At 55.7% G+C, this 12,629-nt stretch overlaps 1 protein-coding gene across 2 annotated transcripts; it reads right to left on the bottom strand.

Moving 5' to 3' along the window:
- Positions 1–526: 526 nt before the first annotated feature.
- Positions 527–11,918, bottom strand: card11 (caspase recruitment domain family, member 11). 2 transcript variants are annotated; one of them, XM_029158495.3, is made up of 25 exons: positions 11,624–11,918; positions 7,586–7,786; positions 7,379–7,516; positions 6,979–7,155; positions 6,697–6,845; positions 6,437–6,616; positions 6,209–6,355; positions 5,899–6,024; positions 5,621–5,815; positions 5,386–5,550; positions 5,253–5,313; positions 5,000–5,175; positions 4,799–4,902; positions 4,388–4,422; positions 4,182–4,299; positions 3,663–3,858; positions 3,458–3,584; positions 3,146–3,389; positions 2,921–3,002; positions 2,742–2,837; positions 2,603–2,672; positions 2,105–2,287; positions 1,650–1,771; positions 1,226–1,341; positions 527–822 (listed from the first exon to the last, which is right to left on the bottom strand). In XM_029158495.3, the coding sequence occupies exons 2-25, from the start codon at positions 7,782–7,784 to the stop codon at positions 618–620; spliced, it is 3,411 nt and encodes a 1,136-aa protein (XP_029014328.1). In that variant the 5' UTR covers positions 7,785–7,786; positions 11,624–11,918; the 3' UTR covers positions 527–617. The 2 variants fall into 2 exon arrangements, with proteins under 2 accessions (XP_029014328.1, XP_029014329.1); XM_029158496.3 differs by lacking the exon at positions 11,624–11,918 and having other exon boundaries at positions 7,586–8,311.
- Between the last annotated feature and the right edge of the window lie 711 nt (positions 11,919–12,629).

Here is a 12,629-nt window from a genome sequence, read left to right as displayed (position 1 = left end):
GTGAACCCACACAGGTTCACACATCACACACAAATCCTCCAGAACCAGCAGATTATTTATAAAGTCATTCCTCAGCAGAGATGATGAAGATGAAGGGCCGTTCACTGACGTGGAGCGTCTTATTCCACTTTTCTCGTGTTTTTGCACCGTAGACGCGTTTGCTGTGTTCTTCTGTCTTTGCAGATGAGCAGATTATCCGGCGCCGTTATGAAACAGGTCAGTCCAAATCCCCATCTGGCCCCCATTTCTGTCAGGCTGGAGCAGCGTTCACTCATTCATAAGCTGCAGACGTGAGCTCAGGCTGTATCAGATGCAGTGGCTCAAAATAGATGCGTGAAACGCTTAAAACCGACACTAACAGCGGCGAGACGATAAGAAGCGACACAGAATTCTTGGGTTTGAGTAAAAACACCGTTTGGACCCGATGAGCTCAGTCGTCACTAGAGGTTGGTAGAAACCAGAAAACGGCGGCTGGCGGCGGAAGCGAAACCGGAGCCTTTCAAAAAGCAAATGACGACAGTTCAAATACATTTTAAATATGTTTATTTCTAAGGCACACATTTACAAAATCTATAATGCATTCATGTCTCAGTGTGTGAAAGCACGGATGCACGCGTCTACAGCAGCCCCTGCTCCAGCCACACCGTCCTCTTCTGCTCGTCCAGGATCCGGTCCTTCACGGCCCGGATCAGGTCGTCGGGCCCGGCCCAGGCGTCGGGCTCCAGGCTGGCGTACAGGCAGGGGATCCCCTCCAGCTCCTTCTCCTTGGCCCGACACAGCCTCACCAGCTCCTCCTCCGACTCCACGCGCAGCGGCAGCTTCCTGTGCGGACAGGAAACAGGAAGGAAGCCGCTGCGGCGGTGAGCGCGGTCACGTGGAACCTGCCTGCAGGCGCCGTGCAGCCGCGGTCGGGGTTCTGAGAACAGCTCCGCTCGTAAGAATAACTTCATGTGTAAGCGGTCTATTTAAAGGCTCATTACGTTGGCCGTCTCCATTAAACCTTGACGCCATCACATAGAAATGAGGCCAAAGAGCAAGTTAGTGACTTAGAGTCAAACTGTACAGAGAAGAAGAACAGCGCTGAGCGTCTACAGGCCTCAGGGGGCGCTCATCCCTTCCTCCGGTCTCAGTCTGGATCTGGATCTGGTTCTGAATCTGGATCTGGATCTGAATCAGCTCTGAATCTGGCAGCACTGACGTGTGTTTGCGTCTGCTTGTGATTTACCGTATCTTCCGGAGGTTCCGCTCACAGATCTTGATGTGGATGATGATGGGGTAGATCTCTCTGCGCAGCAGGTCCTTGACGCAGCTCAGCTCGGCCTCCAGCAGGCAGTGTTTGCCCTGGAGACGGTGGGAGGCACACAGAGCAAAGTCAGCCTGGGCTGAAAACCTGCTGCTTTCACACCATCAATGACGTAGACGCGTAGCGAACACTAGGGCGGCGCCAGAGCGGCCGCGGCCTCTCGACCTCTTCGCGTTCTCACAACATTAGCAGCTGCTGACGAAAAAGATGAAGGTCACGGAGGAAGTGGTTTAATCTGAGCCCGAAATTCTTTTCGTTTTGAATGAATTGCTACAATCTCGCTGATTATTCGTAGATCTCAATCACTAACTCTCCATGAGGCATGAAGCATGCGTGTGTCACGAACCTTTGCAGCCACAGCCTCTATGTTTTCTCGGGTGATGCATTCAAATGTGGCGTGTTTCTCCTTGTAGTGAATGAAAGGCTCCACGTTCTGTTTGAGGTGAAACTCTTCTTTGGTCAGGACGTCTGAGGGCAGATTAAACAGGTTCACTGCTCCGATGCTGATGAGACCAGAGCACATTTAGCACAGGAGGAACAGAAACGCCCTCAGACTCGACTCGGTCGTACGTGACTCAGTCTGTTCGCCAGATGTTTGACTGTGTGACGCTGCTGCTACTAAAGGTAATTATCACCCAGCGCGTCCTGGTTCCTGCCCCGCACTGTCTCTGGTTACATTAGCAGCATAATACCCGACCTGGACCCGACCCGGATCCTTCTCTCGCTCTTTCTTTGACACAATAGGTGAACACACAGACGCGCTGCTCCCTCGGAGCTCCTTCGTTCCCACCGAGCACCGACCTGGTTTGCAGATGTTGAATTCCATGGCTCCCCCCATGTTGAGGATCCTCTGGATGAGGGTTTTGGCCAGAACCGTGGGAGTGAACAGAACGGGCCTCCTCCTCTGGGTCCGCTGGGGCGTGACGGTGCTGTAGGGAATCAGGTTCAAGTCCCTGCTCGGCTCATTGTCTGGGTCAGCAGCGTCTGTTCACAGCAGAGCACACACTGAGCGGTGGAACGTCTGTTTATACTGCTCTCACTTCCTTTGTATATTAATACAAGATTCAAGCTATTTATTGAAATATTCAACTTGTCAACTATAATTTACCAAATGTTCAAATCAATGTTGGAAAGTGTGATTATCGCTGAATCTCTGATTTCTTCACCCTTTCATGTCTACACAGTTGTGTTACTGAAGTAAACTGAGTTGTGATGGGGGTTTTCAGACTTTTTTGGAGCAACCCTTCGGTCTCTAGGCCTCTCGCCGTCTCCGGCTCCCAGCGTCTGGACCACCGGTACCTGAGTTGATGATCCTCACGCGCTCGTTGCTGTTCATCCGCTTGTACTTGATGTCCACCCTGCTGACGAACTGCAGACACACGCAGTGAGTGGCTCTGCCGGGTCCGGGTCCGGGCCCGGGTGCGGCGCGGCTGCTCACCTGTATGATCTGGGTCAGGAAGATGCTGGCTCTGGACAGACGCGGGCTGGTCTTGGGGTCCGGCAGCGGGCTGGCGTCGTCCGGCTGCAAACTGACCTGCACGTCGCAAACAGGGCCGAGCCACAAGTCAGTGAGCGCTTCGCGAACGGGGGAGAGAAACCGGCGCCGGCGTTTCGTACCCGGTTCTGACGGGTTTCGCTTTCCTCCTTCCCACCGCGGTACATTAACTTCTGAATCTTCACCAGGAGCAGCTGCTTCGCGCTGCGAGGACAAACAGGTTATTTGCTGCTTCCTGTACGTATGAGCGCCGAGCTGCGACCGTGCTGATCTGTGAACGCCTGCTTCCTGAACGGCTGCTCGACGGCGGCAGCGGCTCTGCGTCGTGGACACACACACGCCCTCACCGTGACTCGCTGGGCACGGTGCCGCGCTCGGCCAGGTCCGAGCCGGAGTACGGGTCGACCCGGGCGCACAGCCACTCGCAGCGGCCCTGGTACTGGGTGTCCAGGACGTGCACCACCTCGTCGCAGCGCACGCTCAGGGAGCAGCTGTCCGATTGGCCGGAGATGTTGAGGTTGACCCGGATGTGGAAGGAGTCGCCCGAGGACAGCGTGCCGTCGCTGATGTCCCTCTGCAGCCGGCGGAAAGCTGCCGGACACACGTCAGGACTGAGCGAAGCCCACCAAGAGCTGAGCGGGAACAGAATCAGCACTTACAGTCGTAGCTGGTGCGGTAACGCAGCTTGACGGGCCCGGAGCAGTGCTGCAGGGTCCAGTGGGCCTCCTCCTGGGTGCTGGTGTCCAGTGAAACCGACTGGTTCTGCCCACGGATGCAGCCTTCGAGCTGCTCAGTCAGAAACAGGAGGGCGTGACTGGCGGTTCCCACAGAGGAAACGAGCTGGTCCCACACAGCGACACGTACCATCAGGAGCTGCTGGCCCTCGCGCAGCCCCGCCCTCTCAGCCGCCGAGTCCGCCTGAACCGACGACACGAAGATCCCGCTGTCGTTGCCCCCGACCAGCGTCACGTCCTTCAGCAGGTTGTCTCCCAGCAACGAGAGCTCCAGCACCTTCACGGACGAGATCCTGGAGAAGGAGGAGAGCGAGGGGCGAAACGGCCTGCACGCACACACACGTGCACACACACACAAGCAAGAGCACACACACGCACGTGCAAACACGTGCACAAGCACACGCCCACACACATGTGCAAACACACACGTGCACGAGCACACACACACGCGCACACACGCGCACACACACACACAAGCAAAAGCACACACACGTGCATGAGCACACACACATGCACGAGCACACACACGTGCACGAGCACACACACACGCACACACGTGCAAACACACACGCACACACACACAGGAAGTGGAGTGTCAGTCTGGACTGCTGGACGCCTGAGCCTGCGGCTGTGTCTGTCTGGGCTGCACCTGTCCAATGAGAGCTTCCTGAAGAAGTTGTTGACCTGCTCCATGTCGTACATGTCCATCCCTTCTGACTGATGTGAGGAGGAGGAGGAGGAGTGAACCGAGGGAGGACCACGCTCATCTGAACGCAGACACAGAGACCAGTAGAGGCGTTGGAGACCATGAGCTCGTGGACGCAGAGGACAGACACTGTGTAAACGTGTACGTACCATTCTCCATGTTGTCGCTCTCAGAGTCCGACAGGCTGAAAGAGAGAAGTCCATTAGAACCGTGACGTCACTGTGGCTCGTTAGCGTGACGTCACTGTGGCTCGTTAGTGTCACGTGACTGCGGCTCGTTAGCATGACGGACTGCGTGACGCGACTGCGTGACGCGACTGCGTGACGCGACTGCGTGACGCGACTGCGTGACGCGACTGCGGCTCGTTAGTGTGACGTCACTGCGGCCCGTTAGCATGACGGACTGCGTGATGTCACTGCGTCTCGTTAGCGTGCTGACTGCGTGACGCGACTGCGGCTCGTTAGCGTGACATGACTGCGGCTCGTTAGCGTGACGTCACTGCGGCTCGTTACTGTTCCACATCTGGACGCCACTGAGCGCCGGGTCCAGGCCGTGCCCACCTGCGCGGCTGGAACTCGTGCTCCTTCTCCTTCTCTCGCCGGTAAAGCGACGCCTTCTCCGGGGGCTCGGGGAGGATGGACATGATGCTGTCACGGTTCCGCATCTGAGGGTCGACACCAAAAACAAGCGGCCGTTAGCGTCGCAGCACATGATCGGTTTGTGGTGGCGTGATGTTCCGGAGCGGACCGGGCCGGACTCACCTTGTGCCAGCTGCACTGATCCTGCGGCGGCAGCGGCGAGGGGAAGGAGGACGAGAGCGGGGGAGCGGGGGAGGACGGGTAGGTGGGGGACACGGGGAAGCTGGGCGAGGGAGGCAGCGAGCAGCTCTTCACGTGCGTGTTCGGCATCTGAATGGCCAGGAAATCTCCTCTGGAGCCTGAGAGTTGGAGGCAGAAGGCCACGATCAGACTGAGTAAAGAGCAGCAGCTACGGGGCCGCGTCGCACTTCCCCACCTGCAGCCGGAGAGTCGGCCTGGCTCTCCTTAGGGACGTGGATGGGAGGCTTGGATTTGATCTACAGGACACAAACATGAGTCAGTGCTCGGCACCAGCGGAGCCTCAGGCCGACGGGCGCGTAGAGTCTGACCACTGCTTTCAGGTTGGGTCTGCGCTTCAACCGAGGCTCCTGCGGCTCCTTGTTGACCAACTTCTCCTCTGGGGACTCGTCGCTGGACCACTCGGACTGGGCCCGAGGCGCCTTGAAGTCCTCGCTCTGGGAGATGATGGTCGGAGGCAGGTCTCTGGGCAGGCTCTGCTGACACAAACACCCCTGCGGTGACGAGCATCGCCTCAGAGCGCACGCCGCCGGTCCGGCGCCTCACCTGGTCCAGGGCCACGTCCTTGGACACGCGCCGCAGCCGGCAGTCCAGCGTCACCAGCTTGGCCTCCTTGCGCACCAGCTCGATGTGCAGCTCGTCGCTCCGCTCCTCCAGCTCCCGGATCTGCTTGCGGTACTTGTCTTTGTCGACGAGGCTCTGGGAGAACTGGTGCTGGGCCTCGTCTCTGGCTTTGAAGGCCTGCGGCGAGCAAACACATCGCGTCACGTCAGACTGGGCCCGCGGCCGCTGAGCGCCGGCCGGGCCCGTGGGCGGGTCGGTACCTGGTCCCGCTCCTTCTCCACCTCCTCCAGCTGCACAGCGATGGTGTCTATGCGGTTGCGGTACATCTCACAGTCCTTCTGCAGCGTGGAGCACTTCAGCTCCAGATCCTCCTTCTCCTCCAGGTACTGAGACATCACAGAAGGTTATTTAGAGCAAAAGGAAGAAACAGAACAGAGAGCAGGTCACACAGAGGAGGGTGTGTTCACGCATGGTCTCATGGGCGTTGGACTCTGGTTGGCTCGGGTTTCCAGGGTGTGTGTGTTTGTTCCAGTGATTGTGGGTCAGGTTTGTTCAGCACGTGTGCGTCACCTTGTCTCTTAGCTCCTCGGCCTGTCGGACCTCTTCGTGCAGGTTGTAGAGGCGGTTGACCAGGTCCTGTCGGTCCTCCAGAGCTTCCTGCCTGTCGTGCTCCAATATGTCCAGGATGGCCTTGTCCGACTCGGGCAGGGGTCCGGGCTGGAAGACGAGCAGAGCAGCGAGGATGGAGGATGGAGGTCACAGCGGGGCTTCATCACACAGGCTGCACCCGCTTCCTACCTGAATGATGGACTGCAGCTCCTGCAGCTTGATCTTCAGCATCTCGTTCTCCCGCTCCAGCTCGAAGATCTGCTCTCTCTTGGGCCGGTTCTCGATGTCGTTCTTCAGCTTCAGGCTCTGCCTCCGCTCCATCTTGCACTCCTCCTCCACCTTGTTGAGCCGGTGCTTCAGCTGATCGATCTGCGCCGCACAGGGAGAAACGGGTTACGGCCCGACCCGGTCGGCCGGCCGGCGGCGCCGCGCCCGCGCGCCCGTCGTACCTCCAGCTGCAGGTCCCGGCTCCTCATCACCGCCATGTTCTTCTCCTCGCTCAGCGTGGCGTACCTCATGGCCAGCTTGTAGTTCTCATCCTTGACCCTCAGCAGCTCGTCGCTGTAGGTGTTCCTCTCCTCTCTCATCTTATTGTATCCTGCACAAGCAGCCGGTGGATGTGAACAGAGCAGGGATCAGTTCACGTGTTCGTGTAACTGCATCGTCATGAACTGAAGCCAAGCTGTGTGTGGCGTTCACTGTCACTGCTGCTCAGCGGGTGTGGGACCTACTCTGCTGGAAGGCCAGCAGCTCCTGGTTGGCCAGACGCAGCTTCTTCTGCTCGTCCTCCAGCGTGCAGTTCTGCCTGCTGAGCTCCACCTGCTGCAGCGTCTTGACCTTGGACTGTTGCTGCAGCTTCACCACCTCGTTCATCAGGAACTGCGTCAGGCCCTCGTGGCCCTCCTCCACTGCACGCACACACACACACACACACACACACACACACGCACACACACACACACGCACACACACACACACACACACACACACACACACACACACACACACACACGCACACACACACACACACACACACACACACACACACACACACACACACACACACACACACACACACACAGTCAGGATGCAGGCAGGACGTGAGCAGCAGCAGCTGTGGGTCCAACTCACCCACGATGGTGGAGAAGCGGCGTGTGGGCTCCTTCCCCGTCACCAGCTTGTAGAGCTCAGGGTAGTAAAACTCCAGACTCTCCAGGAAGGCCACGTACCCGCGCTCCCCTTTGGTCCTGAGGATGTCGAGCAGCCGGCCTGGAGGAGAGAGGGTTTCACTTCATGCACACACACAGCAGCGACCGACGCCGGGCCGAGCCCACTCACTGGTGCGGTTGGCCTTGGAGGCCAGCAGCATGGAGTTGAGGATCTCGTCCTCGTCCTGCTCGTCCAGCACCTTGCACTGGCGCAGGTACGGCGTCAGCTTGGCCGGCGAGATGTTGCGGCACAGGTCGTAGCGCTTGCACTCCACCCTCTCCCACAGCGAGTCCACGCCACTCAGCATCCCGCTGGTGCCGTTCTCCATCGCTGAAGAGCCCACGGAGACAAGTTCAGTGAGAGAGAGAGAGAGGGAGAGGGAGAGAGAGAGAGAGGGGCGAGAGGGAGAGAGAGGGGAGAGAGGGAGAGGGAGAGAGAATGGGTACGACTTCTGAGCAGACGCTGGAAACAGGAGAGCAACAGGCTCCTCGTTCACCGTGAACCCGTGAGGGCGCGTCGTCACTGCTGACTGAAGCCTGGTGCTCGTACGCGTGCGCGGCTTTATGGTCGTATAAACCCAAAGCAGCTGACGTCTTTCCTGTCTCTTTTTCCAGAGACTCTTTCATCTGTCGCTTCCTCCCACTTGACTTTCTGTCTCCATCCTCTCGCCCTCGTGCTGACGGCATTTGCATGGCGTCGGCATGTAGGTGTGATCCCATAATCCCGCTTTGTGCCTCGCAGGCTACAGTTACGCAAATGGGGCTGTGTGACGCCTGTGCACCGGTAAACACACACAATCACACACGCCTTTGCATACAACTCCCGTCTGCACCGTGCATGTCACAATTCCAGCCTCGCTCGCTCGCTCGCTCGCTCGCACGCGGCCGGACGGACGGACGGCTGGGAGGCAAATCACGCACCTGCCGCAGCGGTTTGACATCGTCGCTCAGCGAGCGGCTCCGTCCAACAGGAGTTCAGTCGCTGACACGTTGAGTGATCGCTCGTAAAAATATCACCAGCATCTGTATCTGCTGTGTGTGTGCACGGATGAGAAACCGCAGGCGCTCTGACCGACACACGCCCTGACACACACACACACACACACGCCCTGACGCACACACACACACACACGCCCTGACGCACACACACACACACACACGCCCTGACGCACACGCACACAGACACACGCACGCACACACACACACACGCACACACACACACGCACACACACACACGCACACACACACACGCACGCACGCCCTGACGCACACGCACACACACACACACGTGCAAGCACGCACGCACACACAAGCACACACGCACACACACACACACACGCACACACGCACACACACACGCCCTCACATGCGCCCAGACCCCCTCAGTAACCACATGCATGTTTCCTCTTCTCTCTTCTCTTATTTTGGAGTTCATTGCCGAGAAAGTGCATCCTTGCTTCCTTTTTTTCAGACCAGATGTGGGTAGTAGCTCCTCCACCAGTCTCTTTATGGCCGCTGTCTGTTTGTAGGTCTGTGGCTTGGAGAGGTCATGTTCCTATTTAGGTTCCTTTATGAGTGTGTGTGTGTGTGTGTGTGTGTGTGTGTGTGTGTGTGTGTGTGTGTGTGTGTGTGTGTGTGTGTGTGTGTGTGTGTGTGCAGCCTGAAGCACATGCAGTATAAAATCACAACCAAAGCCGGTATTTGATGACAACATCTCCCAGCGTTTGCGAGTTTCCAGTGGATTTACCTGAACAGCTGTTTGCGTTTCACTGTGTGGACCAGTCAAAGACACTGATGAAACCATGCGCTGCTTCTTACTCTGACTCTCCCCTGTCCTGTCATTTCTGCTATTTGCGGCAGCAGCAGCTTTGTTTCCCTGCTCTTCTTTGTTTTTTATATTAATCAAACTATATGAGGCTCGTGTTTCCTCTAGTTAGTAATTGCACCAGGTGAACATCATTATTAGTGTGGAGGATGTAATAAAAACTGCGTTACGACAGCTGTCCGTCGGAACCAGGCAGCGACAGGTCACTCTGCGAGTCAGAGTCAGAGCCACATCCTGGATGAGTCAAAGCCAGCGCCGCGTTCCGGCCTCCAGGCAGTGACAGTGACCGACCTTCACATCGGACAGGCTCTGTTTCTATTATTGTGTATTCACTGCTGCTCCATACTGAAGGAAGACTAGAGTGATGATTGACAGCTGCAGACAAGCGTACTGGTGTGAATGCATGTTAGAGAAGGTTTTACATAAAGAGGCAGAACAGGAGAAAATGTAAAATCATCTTCCTTCCTCATTGTGCAGCATTAGTGCATTAGTCACAGCAGAGATGCTGTCGGGGTCCATTATCGCAGCCCTGAGGTTGGATATGACACGCGTGTCTTCACTGCTGTCTCATGCACTTCGCTGTCTACTTCACTGCTGGGCATCTTTTGAACTGTCGCATAGATTCATGTCTGCAGATATCACATATCTTCACGCGCGTCTGTCGGGTCAGAAACAACAACAAAGACTGCGATATCTGATGATGGTTTAAACGCTCAGAGGAACCAGACGTCGAGGGCGACCACTGACCCTCCACTGACAAACAGCTGCATGCGCCAGCATCAGCGGGTCACATCTGGGTGACGTGGTGCCGTGCTGCAGGACTGGACCCACATGTTCGGAGGCACCCCACAGCGGCGTGGCGTTCAGGCGTCCGCCCATCCTGTCGTACGTTTAATAGCAGATGTGTGAAGACATCTGAGGGTTTGTTCTGATAAACGCCCTGATGGAAACAGCCGCTCATTTTCCATTGTGCTTCTATGATTGTGCAGCTCATCTACATGGCTTTCATCTGAGCCCGTGATCACGTGTTTGATTATCGCTCAAGCGACGGCTCCGTGACCTGACGAGGAGCGGCTGCGAGGCAGCGTTTCAGCCGTTTCCAACACAAAGCGTGCTGCCAAATATGTCAGAACCTGCCTCACTGTGACCCGGATTTATTTCACTCTGAGCCAGACTCACATTCTGCAGAAACACAACAGGAACAGGCGTCGGGACCCGGCTGCCCATCGCACTGGAGACAGTGACGAGGGGAGCGGTCGACCCGACAGCACCAGCAAATCCAGCACAGATTCTGTTCTCTGCAGCACAAACAGTGAAACTAAGCAGCAGCTCCGTGATGCTGCTGTGGTGAACTGGGACTGCTGGGATCGCTGGGCTGATCAGCAGATATGACTGGTTCAGGTGTACAAACCTTCATAAAGGTCCCATTGTCCAGCAGAAGAAGAAAAGCTGAAGCCCGAGGGAATCTGATACGTGGGGTCCTGAGGCGAGACACCGGTTCTGCTCGTCCCTGAGGGCCGGCCTGTTCATTTGTATATTTCATCATTTCAAAGGGGTCTGATCCACGGCGGACACCGTGGCAAGAACTGCTGTTGGCAGATTTAGTGCATGACGTGATAATGTAACGTGGAGCGTTTACGTCTTCTCTAACGTATCGCCTGTGGTGGGAAGTCAGATTTGAGCAGGGCCCATGAGACGGTTTCCACTGCATCATCAAAGATATATAATATAAAACAATCCAATATGAAACAACATCAGATTAGTTTAAGGTACTGCTTCGTGGAGCGTAAGACTCTCAATGGAAACTTTTAGCCTCAACTTCTGCATTTTCGTATAGTTGATAACAATCTTATTAGTTGTGAGCAGACACCGTTTCGCAGACGTGAAACGTGTTTCTGCATCAACACGCAGCTGTCCTGTTTTCCAGCCTGTCCGTGAATGCCCCCTCGGACTGGACCTCATTGTCTCCCGCACCTGCGGCAGGAATCTCAAATATTCCCATAGAGCTGCGATGGTCCTCCGTTACCGGAGTCCAGCTCGTCGCGGGCGGATGAAGCCGACACCTGCTCGCGGCGCAGGATGTGCGCACAGAAAGCGGAGCGTCGCTCCTCACATGCCGCCGTCACACTGCGAAAGTCTGGTGGCTGCGCGTGTTTTCATGGCACCTTATGACACATAACGCGTTTCTGGTAACTTGAGGTGTGATCGTTTTTCCACTCGCGCCGTCGCATGTTGTCGACGCCGTTCGTCGTTCTCACAGCACGTGCGTGGATTTGAGATTCGTGCCTCGGCGCCTGTTGCACGCGGAACAACGGGCTTCGCCGTCGGGGTGTCGCGTCTTACCTGAGCCGCGGACCGGACCGGAGCGGAGCGGAGCGGAGCGGGCGAGGCGTCGGAGGGGGTCGGACTGGGTCGCGTCCCGGTGCTCGCTGTGCTTCTGATGGTCTCCTACTAGTCCCAAACGGGCCGGTTCACCGAGAGGCCCGGCCGCTCATGTCGTCTCCATTTAAACGGAGGAGACACGTCTGAAGAGATGAAGTCTTAAAGAGGCTGAAGAGCGCATGGGAAGTGTGGCCCCGACGCACGGCCTGAGAAATAGCGAGAGAGAGAGAGAGAGAGACAGAGAGAGAGAAAGAGAGAGAGAGCGGAGGCGGGCTGCGAGTTTAGATGGAAATAAGTTCGGTGCGTCGAGGTGAGGAAGAGAAACTCCGCAGCCTCTGTGACCTGTCTGTCTGGTCGCTTTTACTCACTGTACGTTCACAAAGCCGCGTCGTTGGGTTTTGTACATTCTGACTTGCGGCTCCGCTGATAAAGGTTATTTTATCTTTATGTCGGTCGTAAAGTCGTTTCTCCTTCATGCTGTTTGAATTGTACTTCAGCGCATATTCATTCACTTCACTTGCACTGAACTAAGATAAAGAGGAAAATCTGACGCTTTATTCAACATAATAGAATATAAAACAGTTACAATAGTTGTAGATCCGGATTTTGATCAGGAGGCAAAATGAACAACTAAATAGAATAGAAAACCTTTGGTTGTGACATTTACTGCAATATTTCAATTTTAACCACTATCAATTTTAATCAAACAATCAAAGTTTGTATGAATATTACATAAGCGTTAATTATCTAATTTTGAAACTCATATTAGCAGAATAGTTCCTCCAGGGTCTCTTGTCCCTCGCTGCAACTATGAGATGCAAAACAATGTTTTTATGGGCCTTTTATCCAAATACAGAAATTATTGCTTGTGTGGCTGCATGTGTAGCGTCATTTACTGTGTGTGACCATTGAGAAGGTGCAAAGTTCACAAGTATTTAAATACATTATATTACTTTGATTGTCACAT

This window comes from Betta splendens, chromosome 8, assembly GCF_900634795.4.
Source record: "Betta splendens chromosome 8, fBetSpl5.4, whole genome shotgun sequence".
Classification (NCBI taxonomy): Eukaryota; Metazoa; Chordata; class Actinopteri; order Anabantiformes; family Osphronemidae; genus Betta; species Betta splendens.
This window is presented reverse-complemented; position numbering and strand designations above follow the sequence as displayed.

Excerpts from the sequence above, each read along its gene's own strand:
- card11 (XM_029158495.3), bottom strand. The coding sequence starts at position 7,784 with ATGGAGAACGGCACCAGCGGGATGCTGAGTGGCGTGGACTCGCTGTGG. Across the intron at positions 5,176-5,252 it reads GGCCGACTCTCCGGCTGCAG|GCTCCAGAGGAGATTTCCTG; the intron begins GTGGGGAAGTGC and ends TCCAACTCTCAG. Across the intron at positions 3,003-3,145 it reads ACCGTGCCCAGCGAGTCACG|CGCGAAGCAGCTGCTCCTGG; the intron begins GTGAGGGCGTGT and ends TTGTCCTCGCAG.